Source organism: Colletotrichum fructicola, assembly GCF_000319635.2.
Source record: "Colletotrichum fructicola Nara gc5 chromosome Unknown KSG_Nara_v1_contig03, whole genome shotgun sequence".
NCBI classification, from domain to species: Eukaryota; Fungi; Ascomycota; class Sordariomycetes; order Glomerellales; family Glomerellaceae; genus Colletotrichum; species Colletotrichum fructicola.
The window spans coordinates 2652202-2669177 of NW_027094053.1; the positions used below are offsets into that span (position 1 = coordinate 2652202).

At 52.2% G+C, this 16976-nt stretch overlaps 6 protein-coding genes across 6 annotated transcripts; 3 read left to right on the plus strand and 3 right to left on the minus strand.

Moving 5' to 3' along the window:
* Positions 1-448: 448 nt before the first annotated feature.
* On the plus strand, positions 449-1014 carry CGGC5_v005507 (putative ribose 5-phosphate isomerase; the record flags this gene model as incomplete). The annotated part of the gene is made up of 2 exons (XM_032035089.1): positions 449-856; positions 925-1014. 2 exons carry the CDS (start codon positions 449-451, stop codon positions 1012-1014), a joined length of 498 nt encoding a protein of 165 aa, XP_031886050.1.
* Positions 1015-2819: 1805 nt separating this feature from the next.
* On the minus strand, positions 2820-7874 carry CGGC5_v005508 (uncharacterized protein; the record flags this gene model as incomplete). Its single annotated transcript, XM_066151461.1, has 2 exons — positions 2820-7018; positions 7139-7874. The coding sequence occupies 2 exons, from the start codon at positions 7872-7874 to the stop codon at positions 2820-2822; spliced, it is 4935 nt and encodes a 1644-aa protein (XP_066009107.1).
* Positions 7875-8730: 856 nt separating this feature from the next.
* Positions 8731-9680, minus strand: lxr1-0 (NADP-dependent mannitol dehydrogenase; the record flags this gene model as incomplete). Its single annotated transcript, XM_032030565.1, has 3 exons — positions 8731-9039; positions 9100-9521; positions 9581-9680. 3 exons carry the CDS (start codon positions 9678-9680, stop codon positions 8731-8733), a joined length of 831 nt encoding a protein of 276 aa, XP_031889981.1.
* A 1481-nt stretch (positions 9681-11161) lies between these two features.
* Positions 11162-12819, plus strand: prlL-18 (MFS transporter prlL; the record flags this gene model as incomplete). Its single annotated transcript, XM_032030564.1, has 5 exons — positions 11162-11287; positions 11339-11394; positions 11473-11720; positions 11780-12213; positions 12283-12819. 5 exons carry the CDS (start codon positions 11162-11164, stop codon positions 12817-12819), a joined length of 1401 nt encoding a protein of 466 aa, XP_031890179.1.
* A 734-nt stretch (positions 12820-13553) lies between these two features.
* On the plus strand, positions 13554-14252 carry CGGC5_v005511 (uncharacterized protein; the record flags this gene model as incomplete). The annotated part of the gene is made up of 1 exon (XM_032030563.1): positions 13554-14252. One exon carries the CDS (start codon positions 13554-13556, stop codon positions 14250-14252), a length of 699 nt encoding a protein of 232 aa, XP_031890027.1.
* A 404-nt stretch (positions 14253-14656) lies between these two features.
* CGGC5_v005512 (uncharacterized protein) lies at positions 14657-16141 on the minus strand (the record flags this gene model as incomplete). Its single annotated transcript, XM_032030562.2, has 3 exons — positions 14657-15308; positions 15370-15643; positions 15715-16141. 3 exons carry the CDS (start codon positions 16139-16141, stop codon positions 14657-14659), a joined length of 1353 nt encoding a protein of 450 aa, XP_031890181.2.
* Between the last annotated feature and the right edge of the window lie 835 nt (positions 16142-16976).

Sequence of the window (16976 nt, forward strand, 5' to 3'; positions counted from 1 at the left end):
CCTCCATCCGATCTGACCCCGCGACGATTTCCTCCCCGCGTCGCGTCTACCTCTTTGTCATGGGCCATGGATGTGGCTTGCAATCCTCAAGCTGAATCGCGGGGGTGTGTTGGGTTGGAGGCACGACACGCGGTCACCGCACCCGCATCCGCCCCACCGGGCCGCGATGCGCGGACTCCTAATCCCTGTCCCGACAAGGTGGGTAGCATTCTGCACCGGGCCATCATCAATGGCGCTTCGTGACGAGCATCGTGCATGTTGGAGGTGTACATCTCAAAGAGGGCGTATACCGCGTATGTCGCCATAAAGATGCGCGAGCGTAGGGAAGGGCTGTCAGAAAAGGCCAAAAAGCCTAGTCCTGACAAACTGATCTGAACAGAGCAGCCTGCCAATCCAACCCAACCCAACACCCTCTCTACTCTATTCCACAAACAAACCCCCTGTCAAAATGACCGGTCTGCGCATTGCCCTCGGCGGCGACGAAGCCGGCTTCAACTACAAGGCCACCATCACCGCCGACCTGAACAAGGACCCGCGCGTGGCCTCCGTCGTCGACGTCGGCCCGAGCTCCGAGTCCGACAAGACGGCCTACTCGACGTACGCCATCACGGCCGCCGAGAAGGTCGCCAGCGGCGAGGTCGACCGCGCCATCCTCATCTGCGGCACCGGCCTCGGCGTCGCCATCTCGGCCAACAAGGTGCCGGGCGTCCGTGCCGTGACGGCGCACGACAGCTTCTCCGTCGAGAGGGCCATCAAGAGCAACAACGCGCAGGTGCTGTGCCTGGGACAGCGCGTGATTGGCATCGAGCTTGCGAGGAGGCTGGTGAGCGAGTGGCTTGGTTACGAGTTTGACCCTGTGAGTTTTACTTTTCCCTCTCTTTTTCCATGATGTCTTTTGAAACATGTTATCCTGACGAAGAAAAGAATTCGGCTTCTGCGGCCAAGGTCAAGGTTATTGATGATTATGACGCGAAGACTACGTCTGAGGGGTTCAAGGTGTCGGCTGCTGCTTAGAAGTTCTTGGGCAACAAAAGTTTAGAAATGAAGTAATGAAACAAATACTGTCAAAGTTCAATCTTCCAATTTTGTTTGGTCATAGGTATTGCCATGATTCTCAAGAGACCACCTTGACCGCGCCTCTGAAACTGTGAAGATGATGCCCTTATTCTCATGTTGAACATCCAAGTAGAGGATTGAAATGAAATCCAGCGTAAGATAGAAGAAGGGTACGATCAGATGGGCATTCTTTTCTCGTTTCTCAGCTTGTTCAACCTGTCATCATGTCGGAAAATTTAGGTACGATCAAATTTACTTCACAACTTTCGCTATTTTACTCATATTGAGGGCTTGATGCTTTTCAACTCGATTAGACGTAATAGGTGTTGCTGTGGAAGTGACAAACCTCATCACAATGCCCATTAACGGTCTCGATCCTTCGTAACAAGGATGGGTCGGTAAGTCTCGTGATGAAAATAATGCATCTATATCGTCAAACTATTAGAACCTTTCTCCGGTTTCTTAGCCAAGTTCCTAGCGAAGCACATGAAGCCATGCTGTTGACCCATACGGGATACCAGCAGCCGGTATCTGCGAGCACCCCTAGTGTACTTCTAAAGTGCATACGATGTTCCGTGCCTGGCAGATGACTTGAACAACCGAGGTCATGCCCTGGTCAAGTTGCCTAGAGACTATGCCAACTCTGGACCTCCGTACGACCGGTTGCTCCAGCCACACGTCCTCGCGTTCCTCATTCGATGTGCTACGAGCTGCCCCGGGCCTGCCTGGCGGACTATCTTATGCAGCTCCTCGTCTATACCGGGATACCACGCGGAAATGAAGTTGGTAGCGAGGGTGATGGTGTAACATCCGGCTGCTCGGCTTGTTCGTAGCTGCATGCGCTGTGCGCCGCGGCCATGGATATGGGACGTGAAGACTTTGACCCCTGCTTCATGGAGATCAATGTTGATGGTTCAGATAACACGATATCAATGTGGCGTGAGTTTTTCTAAGTATCATCAAATTGAAGCTAGCATCATTTATGATCATCATGGAGTCTGGACTAGGTCCTCATGACATGAAGTACCAATCTGCTATGAATCCCTTCATTACAGTTTTAGCCGCGCCGTTAAACCTGACTTAGAATTCAACAGCTTCTATGAACCTAATCTGTCTGGCTAGGGAGGTGATCTCATGAAATGAACGTGCCTCGAAATTGAAATGTACGACGAAGGTAAATCCCTCCAAGAAAAAATACAAAGCCTTTGAAAGTTCACGGCACTCTCACAGTTCACCACTCATGGCACAGTTGCAAAGCAGCATCCAAGAGCACTCTAGGGATCATGATGTTGTTGTGATTTAACGAAAAATATCATTGAGTCTATTGCTTCATGTCTACGTCGAAATTTTATGCCGTCCCGCCCAAGGAAATTGGTATCACATGTGTTGGTTTCGCAGGGTGAATACAGCGATATCGCGTACTTTGACGAATAACTGTGTGGATTGATTGGCTTGATGTGTGTTGAAGGGAAGAGTCTCCAACGGGTGAAGTGAGGCCTGGTTATGGCCGTCAGCCACGGACCGCCACACCACTTGCCACAGCTAGATTCCGACGTGTTATTCCGACACTGGCAACTTTATCTTTTTGCCTTTTTGCCACGTCGGAGCTGAAGTCCCTTCTAATGTACACAGGACCGAAACTGCCGTTGATTTGCTAAAGTGCTGCAAATCGACGAATCGGCTGGTTAACGGGCTATTCAGTCCATCCATGTTTGCCAGTTATCCCTCTTTTCTTCGTCCCCTTATAGTCCCCCTCCTCTCATCTAGGCACGCGTTACCCATCCCTCCATCCGGACTACCGCCTTGTTTTTGTCGACAAATCGCTCGAGGGCTCGATTTGGGTTGCTCTTGGTGAAGGCATCAGCGAGGTTATCGTCGCCGTTGATCCATCGGATCTCGTTTAGCTCGCGGCGCTCGTATGATTGCCGAAGGGCCATAATATCGATCATCAGGCGTTTCTCCTTCGTGGTACCAAGTTTCACAAGGCACTCATACAGCGAGTATGAGTCAGTACAGACAACCGTTTGGATCGGTGCTAATTTGAGGTTGCTGTTGATCATTCTGATTGTTGAGGCTATAGCGTAGGCCATGTCGACGCCTGCCACCATGCCGTATATCTCTGACGCAAGAACGCTTCGGGTCACTCGCTTGCTCTTCGTGGAGCTGAAGTGGACGATATTGCCGTGAATGGTGAATTCACTACTGCCATCGTTAGTCTGCTCGTTAGCAAGGATGATAACGAATCCAAGCTGCGAGGTCAGGTCTGCGTTATTAGCAAAAGATCCGTCCACGAAAACGAATAGCTTGGCTGTAGCTAAATCAACCGGTATAAAAGTCAAGCCACGGTCAAGAGAATCCATCTGCCATTTGAGGCGTCGGTTGAGGTTCTTAATATCCTCAGGCGATGGGTCTTGGTGTTGTGCTGCTGCTGAGAGGTCGAAGCAGGCTTCTGGTTGGCAAATCGAAGCGATATAGGCGCCGCGGGCACGTTGCTCAACGTATTGCTGCTTAGATACAGGACTTTTGATAACGAGGCGTAGCTTCTCTCCTTGACCCTTCTGCCTAAGGCTCAGGGTGCTGTTGATCATAGTGACAATACCACCGTTGAAAGTGAGAGGTTCGTCAGCAGTAAGGGTTTGCTTTGGTTTTGCCGTGAACGCGGCCTTCTTGAGCTCTTCATCCTCTCTGCGTGAGAAGGACTCATCTGATAGGCCGATTGTATCGTCGGTCTGCATGCCTACGCAAGCGAAGTCTGGATTCTCAGTTGATGAGATTAGTAGGCATGGGTCGTATGAGGATGTAACCATCTGGAGCTTTTCTCTATGGTGCTTATGGTATGTTGCCCACCAGTGGGTGCCTGCCTCCGCGATTCCATATAGAGGCTTAACCACAGCCATAATCGTACCTTCAGGGTGTAGGTGACGAATTTGGATTGGGAGGTGGGCAAGAATAGTGCGATTCAGCCTGGTTTCAGACTGAACGTACGCCTGGGTAATGTCTCGTAACCATAGGGATTTGCCAGCGGCAAGCAGGGCAGGGGCAATCGCCAGGATTAGTCGTTGGCTTGCCCTCTGAATTGTGGGCGATTGGGTCAGTATGGCATCTTTGCCATCATCTGCATAACCTTGTACGACCAGTCTTGATTTCTCATATGGCGAATTTGTGGTCTTCCCCTTGACTTCGTTAACAATTCGGGATTTGAAAATCCGTACGCCTCGGTGCTTGGTCTCATCAAAGGGGATGAATTCGAAGACACCGCGGCTAATCAGACTATCAATCTCCTTCCTAGTTGATTGCTCAAAAGGGTGGCCATGTGATGTTATTATACCCTTTTTCCTGAGCTCGAGAGCCAGTTCAGCGTCAGAAGCTTCCTTAGCCGTTAGGAAAGAGGTTGACAGTGGACATAGGTTCTTCCGAGGCCGGCCGCGACGAGGTCTTGGGGCATCGCCAGCAACAACAATCTCATCAAGGACCACTTCAGTATCTTCATCCACTAGACTGTTAGCCTGTGGTGGTTGATTTACTTCGGTTGCAGCCTGCAGCAGTGGATTTGTTGATATCTCTGTGATCTCCTCAGGGTCTTGGTGGAAGGGTTTCACCATTGTTGAACGAAATATCCTTGGGCCGCGTGGGTGGTCGATAGTACAATTCTCGCCGTCAGTAGCAAGAAGTCTGAATGGGCCCTGCCAGCCTTTCTTTTCACGCCATACTCGAACCTGGGATTGAAGTGGGAGGTTGAGAGTAGGCTGAGTATCTGGGCCGTTGCGTTTATTAAGGGCATCTTTGACCTGGCGGCTTGCGTGGAGGCGTCTCACTTCCTCCATAGCTTTGCGTATAGCTGTTGCCCTCTGGAGGATCTCAGGCGATGGAGGTGAATCGTGGTTAATCCGCGGGTATGCTCCGAAAACGAGAAGGGTTGGTACCAGGCCGTTCGGGCCGGCAGTATCGTTAATGGCCTTGATTGCCATCTGTAGAGCCACCTCTGGGCGGAGGGAAGGGTCCTCAGCTTTGATGATCTCATACGCACGGCGTAGAGGTTTGTGGTATCTCTCGACTTTGCCGATACTATTATGGGCCTCGATTGGGATCTCTTTGATCGAAATAGCCATAGATCTAGCTGACTGGCGAAACTCCTCAGATCTGAAGTTGGTCCCTGCATCTGTGACGATCCAGTCAGGCGGACCCTGATATACATCGATCCAGCACATGCGTAAGGCTTCCCACGTCTGCTTGGCTGAGATATCCTCAAGGAATCTGGCTGCATTGAATGCAGTAGCTGTATCGACGACGTGGAGGACAGGCTTGTTACCGTCGATGTAGAAGATATCAACAATCACCTCGTAGTTGAAAGAATGGTCATCCTGGAGGGTGAATTTGAATCTGGATGGGGCTGCGCCATTCATCTGGCAACGTTGGCATATCTTAGTCAGTTGCTCAAGAGCTGTTATTTCAACTGGGTGGCCAGCCCTCTGTAGGACGGTATGGAGGCGCTGAACCGAGGGATGACCGAATCGTCGGTGTAGGCGGCGTAGCTCAACCTCTGTGAGATGGTTCCATGCAAGGGACCTTTCTCTCTCCAGAAGCATCCATGGGTGGCCCCACTTACGTATAATAGGCACCCTGATATCGCCTTGTTGGAGGAAGTTGTTGAGATTATCAAATTTAATCCCTAGTCGGTCCATGTCCTGTAAGCATAACAGAAAAGGGGTATCCGAAGGCACCACATGGAAGGTGATAGGTCCAAAAGGGGTTGGAACCTTAGTTGTCCCTATTGATGTGATGGCATCGCCTCTGCCGAATCGTATCGAGGCTTCGCCAACAGCAGACGTATCTAAATCGACAGAGGGAAGAATATGCTTTCTCAAAGCGACAAATTGAGGGTGGCCAGCTGTGGAGAACCCAGCTGCGCCGGAGTCAGGCATAATGCCTTGAAAGGTTGTTGATGAATATCGGCCCTCTAAAGTGAAGAGGGAGGTAGGCTCACGCGCGGGCTGATCGTTATACGGATCTTCCTTCGTCACCGCGTGAAGCACTGATTGATCGGCTAGGATGGTTGCAATCCTACGGCCGTCAACAGTGGTCATGGTATTTGTGAAAAAGGAGGTAGGAAAATTATCGTTTTCCTCACTATCCTCATCACCCGAGATGCCCATAGCCTGGACATATTGGGCAATAGGATCATCAGCCTCAAGGGTATCTATCCCTTCAACGCCTTCATGCCATGCGAGGAAGTGGCAAAAGGCGGGCATAGAAGAGTCTTGGAGGTGCTGGCTTGCCTTGAATCGGGTATACGCATTGCGTCTTTCCTCAGTTGGGTGCTTAGTTGACCAGCATCCTGTTTTACCACAGATATAGCACTTCTTTGTTGGTGCTGGAAGTGATCTCTGGTTGCGGCTGTTACTGCCAAGGAAGGGTTGCTGTCGACGAGGTGGCCGGCCGAATCGTGCCTCCCGGCCATAGCCATTGTACGTTCGGTCAGTCCAGTATCTCTCAGCTAGGTTTTCTTCTTGGTTGGCCGGGGCCGCTGGGAACTGTTGCTGTTCTTGACTGTGCTGTGCGGCTGTACCAAGTGCTGAACGGAGCTGGTTGCGTACGCCCTGGTAAGTAGGAGCAGGGCTGTATAGGCAGAGATCGCATTCCTTCACGCCGCGGCAGGCACTAAGGACTTGGTCGCGAAGTGCCTCGTCAGACTGATGGATCGTGGATAGGGCTCGCTGAATCTTTTTGAGTTTCGTAAGGAGGATATCAAGAGCTTGGAGCTTGGTTTTATCAGGGTTATCTCGGAGAACTCGAAGGAGGGTGGTATTCCGCCACTCTGATAGGTAGGTTTGGCGGGTTTCTTCAGTTTCAAAGTGTTGCTTGACACGGCTGACCATATCATGGAAATCCAAAGTTGGGTTGTTGGATATGTAGTCGAAGTAAAAGTCTGAGGCTTCGTCTTTGAGCATGATGGAGAAGGCGCCTGCAAATTGGGAGTGAGAGATCCCGACCTTATGGCAGCTATCTCGGAAGATGAAAAGCTTCGATTCAAGAACGTCGTACATCTCCCCTCCATACTTCATATCGTCAGTATACAGCTTACCGAGGTCGGTAAGCTGCCTTGGTAATGGCATATACTCAGGGATCGTATTAGCGATCTGAGGCTTCTCGGGGGTAACTGCTGAAGTGGTTTGAGGGGCTTGAGTTGGTGTGGGGCTTAAGGGTGGGTTGACTTGAGCGAATCCAGGCGTGTTTGCACTGCTTGGGCCAGGGGTGGCTTGCCCACTTCGTCTGGCCTGGTGGTAACGTGCCTCAACAACATCTGGATCTTCGCTGATATCCTCAAGGAACTCTGGATCGCGGCAGTTTTCTCTAAACGTCTTGCTTCGCTTCTTCATGTTGTTGATTTCTTCAGTAGTCCATATGTGGAAGTTGTCTCCCTGGGTTGCGTTGTATGTGTTTCTGGTTACTGAACCACGGTTCATCTTGACATTGACCCCTTGGGCCATAATAGTATCTCGGAAGAGCCTGACGATATTGGGGTTTGCCTTTTCAAATAGTTCCTCTGGCCAATCTTCAAAATCGTTAAGCAGCTGGGACCATAGGTCTCGGCCTTGGGCTCTGTCGGCATGGTAGCACTCAGCATAAAAGGCAAGTGCTGTATCGATCTGAATATCGTCTCCAGGCGCAGTAGGGTTGAAAGAAGCAAGCCTGCCCCACGTGGACGGATCCACTGAGCCTACGAGCTTTGAGGGGATAGGCAGGATCAAGCTAGCCTGGCTGAGTTGGCTATGCCCTCCTTGTGTTATTGACGGCGCTTGTTGACTCTCGGAATCCATGGTTAGGTGGTCTCTTTGGTCGTGTTGCAGTGGTAATGGTCCTAGGCCTTGTGATGGGATGCGGCTCCCGTTTGGCTTGGAGTGGAGAATCCTCGCGGCTTAGGTGGGTGAGGCCCGAGCTGGCCTAGGATTGGTGGTGTTGATCTGATCTGGGGAGCCCTGGTCTGGTGGGGTGTGATCAAACAATAACTGAGTCAGGAATTGCCCGATCTTCCAGTTCTGCCGAAAGGATAGATATTGCCGAAAGGACAGATATTTGCTGGCAAAGCCAGCTGAAGTTGGCGGATGAAAGAGGTCTGCGCAGGAGGCAGATCTTGATGGTTCGACGAGAAGGGAATCCTATAGCCATAAAGTGCGTATGGTTGAGGATGTCGTCATTTGTCTTGCGTGATGGACGCTCTATATGGGGACTCTTAATCGCCGTATAGATTTGAAGCTTGAGGGGAACCTTTGAAACGATTCTAAGTGAATAGATCGTATACTCTTCGCCTGGCTTCCTTAGCACGTTAAGTCGACTATGAGGGGAACCTGATTGAACGTCCAGTCTGGCCGTTAACCTTTCGCCTATAGCTGAAGAACGTCTCTTCTGTAGAAGACCTTGCTGATCTGCGGGAAACGAGTGGTTGTGAAGTTAACCACTGATCAGTGTTGGTTTCGCAGGGTGAATACAGCGATATCGCGTACTTTGACGAATAACTGTGTGGATTGATTGGCTTGATGTGTGTTGAAGGGAAGAGTCTCCAACGGGTGAAGTGAGGCCTGGTTATGGCCGTCAGCCACGGACCGCCACACCACTTGCCACAGCTAGATTCCGACGTGTTATTCCGACAACATGTTTCCCACTTTTCTTTTTCTTTTACCAAGCGCCAACAATACCCGCGATAGGGATATCAATACCAGTGGTGTAAGTAGCCGTCTCGCTCAACAGGTACACGTAGGCACCTCCCAGCTCCTGGGGCAGAGCCAGGCGGGGCATACCGCCGTAGTACTTCATCTTGGTGTCCCAGTCGGGAGAGGTCTCGACGTAGTAGGTCAAAGCCGTCTTGACGAAGCCGGGGGAGATGGAGTTGACACGGATGCCGTGCTGAGCCCACTCCATGGCCAGGGTGTGCGTCATGTTGCGGATAGCACCCTTGGTGGCACCGTAAGGCGCAGAGGGGGCGGCCTGTTCATAAGTTGTCAGCTTCATGCGCAAATCCTTTGGCAGTTGGAGGATGGTACTCACGCGGTTGGGTCTGTAGGAAGTCATGGAAGCAGTGAAGACGATGCTGCCCTTGCAGCCGAGTCTGATGAACGTCCTCGCGGCGGCAGTGGCGCAGTTCCAGGAGCCGGTGACGTTGAGCTTGAAAAGGAAGTCAAACTGCTCAGGGGTGAAGTCCAGAGCGGGCTGGTGCTTGGTGGCGCCGGCGTTGGCGACCATGCCGTCGAAGCGGCCCTTGGCATCGACGATGGCGTTGATGGCGCTCTCGACGCTCTTGTAGTCGGTGACATCGGCCTTCTGGAAGTCGAGCTTGCCAGGGAAGCGCTTGCTCAGGGCGGCGAAGTCATCGCCGGGGGAGGAGATGTCCAAGCTGTAGACGGCAGCGGCGTCGTTGACGAGGCAGACCTCGGCGATACCCAGACCGATACCCTGGTTGGCACCAGAAACTTTTCGGACATGTTAGTTTCTCTCTCGGATTTGTGTCTCTTCAGAGCGGCAAACTCACTAGCGATGACCTTGTCCTTCAGGGAGATCTTGAAGTCATGGCCCTCCTGGGGAATGGTGCTGAGGAACTGAGGGGCCTCGCCGTTGCCGTTCTGAGCCATTGTGTATGTAATTAAGGGATTTGTCTTTGACTAGGTGGTGTAGAAGAACGTTCAAACGAAGTTTAATCGGACTTGTATATCTGTTGTATAATGGTCCGTTGAAAGAAGAAATAATTGTAAGTGTGTACAAACCAAGCTGGATCTGAGACTGTAGCTGTGGCTTCAAACATCACGGGAAACTTTTCCGCGTCCTTAAGTATGCAGTCGGGGGTTCCTGGAGGTCGTCCGTAATCCGCAGTCGGCGGCTACGCCCGTGGGGGCCCCATCTCCCCCATCTCCGTGCATGATGCAGGACCCGAAGCCGTGATGGCCCGCGACGCGCGATTCAAGACGGCGGGGAAAACAGAGAGAAAGAAAGATACTTCACCAGCGTTCCGCATTATTTGCTGCAATGCCCTTTCCCAATGACGCACCGCCTGCATTGAAGTTGAGGTGGTCAGCTGAGAGGTGCGGCGTTGGTTTCTGTGTAACAGCCGCCTCTCCAAGCAAGATCCATGTCAATGCAGAAGTGAAGCCCGCGAGCCGCGGTCAACTCCCGCATCACCACTTAGCCGCGATGTTGAACGTCCACGAGACGCGGCTCTGCGCCAACTCCACGCCCTTTTGATCTAGCGCAACTCAGCCCTTCAGCTCAACCCGGGATAGGCAAAGGGGGAAAATGACTCTTGTCCACGCCGGCTTCACGACCCAATTTTCCACAACCATCCTCGACACGCGGTCAAGCAAGCATTCACACCTCGTGCCATCCCCAAAACTTTGCCCAAAAAACCTGCCGCTACGACAGCACCATGACCCGGGACTCCTCCCCGGACCCCGCAAGATTCCGGAAGTTCATCTCAACCCCAGTTTCCCCCAGACTGGGGGAAGTTTACGGGAGAAATTCTACCAATTACGCCAAGCCTGCCGCCTCTGCACACCGGAAATGCTCGACTCGGGTTGTGGTGGTTCGATCAGCGCGCATAACCCAGGCATAACACTTGTCCGCACTCCATATTAATGGATGTGTGACCAATGTGCAGAGTAAGCCACACGCACATTAGCTGGGGAATGAGTGAACACGACGTAGGTACAGAGAGACAGAGACTCGTTTGTTTGTGACCAAGGCAGCAACCTCGTCGTTACGACCGCTCCTTGTATCCGACGGCGCGCGCGCGCCCACACTACTACCTACACACACGCACACACGCTCACCGTACGTAATACGGCACCTCGGCCGAGCCACAAGGAGCAACTCTCTCTCAACCTCCAGACCACACACCGCAACACGTCTACTTAAGAACCTTTGAGTTGCCCCAATTGGCTCTTGCTTTCCAGTCCCCTGGTTCTTCGTTGACAGGTTGAACAACCCTTCTTATTTTTCCTTGTTCTAGTCGGGTCTTGCAAGTTGGTTCTCCTCCCTCAGACAACTGCAACAAGCCTGCGATTCACCGATCTCAACATCGCTGTCTGTCTCTTCTTCCGCCAAAAGCAGTTTGCCCATCATGGACAAGAACGATATGACTAGCGACCAGCATGAACATGCCATCGGGAAGGACGTCGATCTGCCCGCCGTCGATTATGTCCCGGGCAGCGACGAGGAGAAGAAGCTCGTGAGAAAGATTGACATGGTAAGACGGCATCGAGACATTTGGTGATGACACGACGCTGACCCTAAGCAGTATCTCCTCCCCTTGATGTGGCTCATGTACCTTCTCTCCTACATGGACAGAACCAAGTAAGTTGCCATCCGACTCTGTGACTCTGCCTGCCGTGATGTCACCTCAAGGCTAACCCCTATTCCCCCAATCTTCAGCATCGGCAACGCCAAGATCGCCGGCATGGACAAGGACCTTGGCCTCGACTCTGGCAAATACTCGATCGCCCTCATCGTCTTCTTCATCGGATACGTCCTCTTCGAAGTCCCCTCCAACATGCTCCTCACCCGCACCCGTCCCAGTCTCTACCTCCCCGGCATCATGGCGGTGTGGGGCTCGGTCACCATCGGAATGGCCTTCTGCCCAACCTACGAGGCCCTCGTGGGTTTCCGTGTTGTCATGGGTTGTAAGTAAAAACCATCATCCCACGTTTGCATTCTTGCTTTTTCTCACAGCTCCGCGAAGGCCTTGAGTCCGGTTTTGCTCCCGGTGTCCTGCTCCTCCTGTCCTCCTGGTACAAGAAGGAGGAACAGTCCAAGCGATTCGCCGTCTACATCTCCGCCGCCATTCTCTCCGGCGCGTTCGGCGGTCTCCTCGCTGGTTCCATCACGAGCGGTCTGCACGAGGTCCACGGCATCGCGGGATGGCGCTGGCTGTTCGTCGTCGAGGGTGCCGCCACTGTCGGCGCCGCCGGCATCGCCTTCTTCGTCCTCCCCGATTTCCCCGCCAACACCTCTAAGCTCAAGTTCAACGAGAGAGAGCGCGCCCTGGCTATTCGCAGACTCCAGAGCGATGAGCAGGCCCTGCGCGGCGAAGAGGAGCCCGTTCTCGGCCACTGGGCCGCCTTTAAGCTTGCCATGGTCAGCTGGAAGACTTGGCTCTTTGTCGTTGGTTACATGGTAAGCCCCAATCATCATCACTCTTGGTACTTATCAACGCCGGCAAACTGACACGAACCCCCATCGCAGGCTATTGTCGGTTCCTCCACCCTGTCCTACTTCTACCCCACCCTCGTCAGCGGTCTCGGCTACACCTCGACCGCCGCCCAGTACATGACGATCCCCATCTTCGGCGTCGCCTTCGTTTGCACGGCCATCACCGGATACTTCGCCGACCAGCACAGCAAGTGGCGCGGCCTGATCCTCGGCGCCTGGATGGCCGTCGCCATGATCTGCTCCATCATCATCTGCGTCGTCTACAACTTCACGGCCCGCTATGCCCTCCTGGTCATCATGGCTTCCGGTCTGTGGGCCTCCAACGGTCTGGCCCTGTCGTACGCCTCCGTCAGCTTCGGCGACATGGCCAACGAGACCCGCGCCATCTCCCTTGCGTTCGTCAACGCCATGGGTAACCTCGCCCAGATCTACGGCGCTTACCTCTTCCCCTCGAGCGACGCTCCCAAGTATCTCATGGGCTTTGGTGTCATCAGTGGATTGTGCTTCACTGGTGTGGCTTCGTATGTTGCCCTCCACATCTTTTTGAGGAAGAAGAACCCCCAGTACTAGGGGCAGAATGTATGTGTAAATACCACAGTAGGAAAGGGGAAAGGGAAAAACATCCATATTGGTTGGATGATTCGTTGTTGTTATTTAGGTTGATACCCAATCACACGTGCGGCCATTGAGTATGGCTAGATCGATTAACACCTTGCTGCTACTATAACTTTGACGTGTTCCCCTGGATGTCTCCAGTCTGTTGGAGCTGGCCTGTATTAGTCGTTGAACTGTCATCCGACACTGCTCTGACAATAGTGTCCGCCACCTAGGCAGAGCGTGGTATGCAGTATGAACTGGACTTTAGCTATTCTCTGTCTCGTTCTAGTGGAAGATGAGCGTGTCTCGCTGCGGGGAGGAGTACTGTTACAACTTGAACACGAGACCGCTCCTTAGGTACCTAGCTCAAAGTCCGAGATGTTTCTCAAATCGTCAAAGACGTGCTTTGCACGCGATGTTCACGGCCAACAGGCAGACAAACACCTTTGATCTTGCCAGTCTCGAAGATTCGCTCCTTCTTTCACTAAACATCCTTTCTACGCTTGTTTCCTATTCTTCCAGTTTCCTATTCTTCCATCTTGACCCCTCCGTACCTACTTCGTCGCTATATTCGGCCTCTTCCAGATTTTAAAGAAGGATTTATCCAAGATCAAACTTGGCCACCAAATTGGAAACATCCTCCCGTTGATCCTTCTCTGATAGCGCATCATTGCCAACGACCCTTTTTGACAAGTCTCATCACAGCCATGGCCTTCCAAGGAGACATATCTGCCACAGAGCAGCCCAACGATCCCATAATACTCGCCTCCTACGACGACCTAACCGACCACGAAAAGCGCAGTTGCGACCCCATCATCACCCACATCCTTACTATCAACCGGACAGGCAAGGTCCTTGACGATGCAATTCGCGCAGCCTTCTGGGAAGCCGTCTTCCATCGCTGGACAACGTCTCCTGCCGCACACAACTACCTCCCTCGCCCTCGTCCTCAACAAGATAATGGCACTCCAGTAGCGACCCTTAGCCGCGACGTACCTTCCCAAGAAGGCTCAAAGAAACATGTAATCGCCGAGAACGAGCCACCGCCTGCATCCTCAATTCCAGAAGAGCGTCGTCAAGGTGCGACTGTCTGGCTTCAGCCCCTTCCCAACTTCGTCGCGAACCAGATCAAGTATAAGTGGACAGACAGCAACAACAAGAACATCGGCGGGGCGAAGGCAATCACACTTACGGATAAGACGTTGAAAGAGGCCAAAGTTGAGGCGATCATCAAACGCGACCAAAAGGAACTCGATAGGACGGGCCGCCTTAACATCGACGTCGCCGTCTACTACGCCCGGGAACAGCTCCTCAGCCATCTCAAGCTGAACCGTCGTGACGGAAGTCGAAAGGGCCACAAACGCTGCAAGGCTTGCAAGATGCGCGAGGTATCGGGCATGAAGTAGTTTCAAGAGATCCGCCTCTGCGGGGACTTTATTGCGGCTCACCAGGACCTCTCGGCTGGGTACTTTGCGCACGAGAAGCAGCCTCTTGTCGGCCCATCTTTCATGTAGTCGTGTCTGCAGATCAGGGAAAGGGGTCTGCTGGGTACACATCGAGGAAGTTGGAAAGGAGACACAAGCCTAGCGTTGGCGTTGACTTCGTTATGGGAAATAGATCTCATCTTGAAAAGAGTTCCGGCTTCTCATTTCAAGAGCTCCACGATGCCAGTGATCACTTGCCACTGATTCTTCGATAACTTCGCCTAATGATTTACATCGCTGTCTGGGCGCGCCCAAGCCGGGGAAAGCATGTCATGACATTTGCCACCGGCTGCGATCAAAAACCAGGTAGCCTTTCAATGGCTATGTTACAACTCCGAGACTTTCTTACCATTGACAGAATGCTCATCTTCAACACACTGATCCTTGAAGCCTCCCATGCCCACGAGGGCGTCCCCGACGCATTTGGGGCTAGTTTTCGCCGGCACTATCGCCGAAAAAAACCAGGACGCACCCACCTCCTTCGGTCTAGGCTCAGGGAATTTGGTGTTGAACCTGTAGTAATCGTTGTAGAACCACTGAAACGTCGAGTCAAGTATACCGGCGTCGCCGCTACACTTGGTAATCGCTGAGACGAGTTTGTCTCCATCGGATGCAATCTTGTCATCGCGGAATCCGCCGCCACGAATGAAGACCTTGAGCTTCCTCTGATCTTGGAACCAAGTGAAGCTACACGAGTTCCAGACCCAATCCTGCAGGACCTTCTGGATCCTTGCCTTGTCTAGGGCCACGCCGGGTGCGGCATACACTGGGTCCTGCTTCTCCATGGCCAGCGGCTCACGCGTGCTGCAGTTCGTGTGGACGAAGATAGTGATGCCATCGGGTACCTCCTTGCCGCTGGTTTTGTCCTTGATGTTCCAGAGCTGGTCGACGCAGTAGTTAACTTTGTGGTTGGCACCGTCTTTCTTGGACGTGCTGCAGGACGTTCCTGTTTTCCAAACGGACTCAGATAAGGTTCCGCTGGAAGAAGACATGTTTTAGTCTAGGAAAAATGTTGCAGGTGTCCGCTCAAGAGACTGACCATGTGATCTTCTTGACGGGAATGAAAGTGAAGTAGCCGCACTGGCCCTCTTTCATGTCGAGAGCCCAGTTTTGGCCTTGCGCATAAAACTCCAGATCACTCTTCGAACCGTACCCCCCAGATATCCCAACCTCTAGAGCCTGGTCTAGGTTGAATCCGGACTTCTTCCAACTGCCGAGTGGCACCGTATCGTTCGTGGTGAGGTTGCAGGCCAGGGGGTAATGGCATTTCGTGTAAGCAAAAGGCTGCTCGCGACTCCATTCGAAGTAGGTGCCTAGCAAATTGAACCCTTTGTTACTGGATAGTTTCAATGATTGCAACAGCCGTCGTTGAAAATAAACTTACGAATTTGGCAGAAGCTCATACATTTAACCTGTGTGCCTTTACCGTTGTATACCTTATCCCAACTTTGACACGAGCCGTCGGATTGCAACTTGAGCGTGGGCTTGCAGTCGGCGTCCCCATACTGCCGATAGAGATCAGCAGGTTTGTCCCTGTCTTCGCACGGATTTGAGGCACGCTTTTCAAGGAAGGAAGTTTTGTTAGACAGGAATGTCGCGCGCTCTTCTGGCCTGATGGTCCATAAGGGAGGGTCGGATGGGTCCCAGTCGAACTTGACGGATGCCGCCTGAGCTTGTGTATCGGGTGTCCTTGGCGAAGGGAGAAGTGCGATGAAGAATAATATACAGGAGCAAATGATTCCCTTCAACACAACACCTTTTGACGTGATGGTAGTCCCGTAAAGGGTTGCTTGAAGACTAGCCGCTACCATTTCCGACGTTTATCAACAGGATCAACAGGACGTTGGACGAACGCACGACTTGATCGCAAGTCGGGCATGGCTGGAAGCTTTGATACTTATACTCGTAACACGGACAAATAAGGGTGAGTAGATGCCGTCATTTCATATTTTAAGAGCAGAACCAAAGGCCAAGACTAAGAAACATGTGTATTCTTCCTAGCAACTGCATGATCGATCGCCCGACTTTTGGGGTACATGCTGCAGTAGAACTAACATTGGGGCTGAGTGGAGGCAAGGGCTAATGCACATGTTCAACTGAGAAATTGTCACCGATCCAGTGACGTTGCGTCGTCGTAGGTAACATTTCCAACAACAAGTCATCATTGGCGAGGTGTAAGGCGGGGTTTGTGCTTTTCTTTTGTTAGATGCCAAGCCACAGTAAGCATGTTCTAGATCAAGATACGTGCAGCCGAGATGCAGAGCTGGAATGAGGACAGAGTGTTGGAAACTTGTGTGTTTTGGCGTCGTACCGGGAAAGCTTGATGAAGGCGGAGAACAGTCGCTGTGTTTGCCTTGACTGGTGGTACAACAAGAATGTTGTGCCACACACGTGGACGTTGTTTTCTTTGAAAGCCATCTTGCTGACACAAGCTTACGTCTAGAATCTCTTTCATTTGATCTGAGGGATGTATATAAGAACCCATCAGATCTATGCATCTACCGTTGGCAAGACCGGATAGCAGACCATCATGACGGGGTGCGTCATTCAGTATCATTGAGGATGGCCAGTTGCACTTTCAGCCTCTCGTATCATCATGACACTGAACTTCATGACATCTTTGAATAGAGCAGGCTATTCTCATTG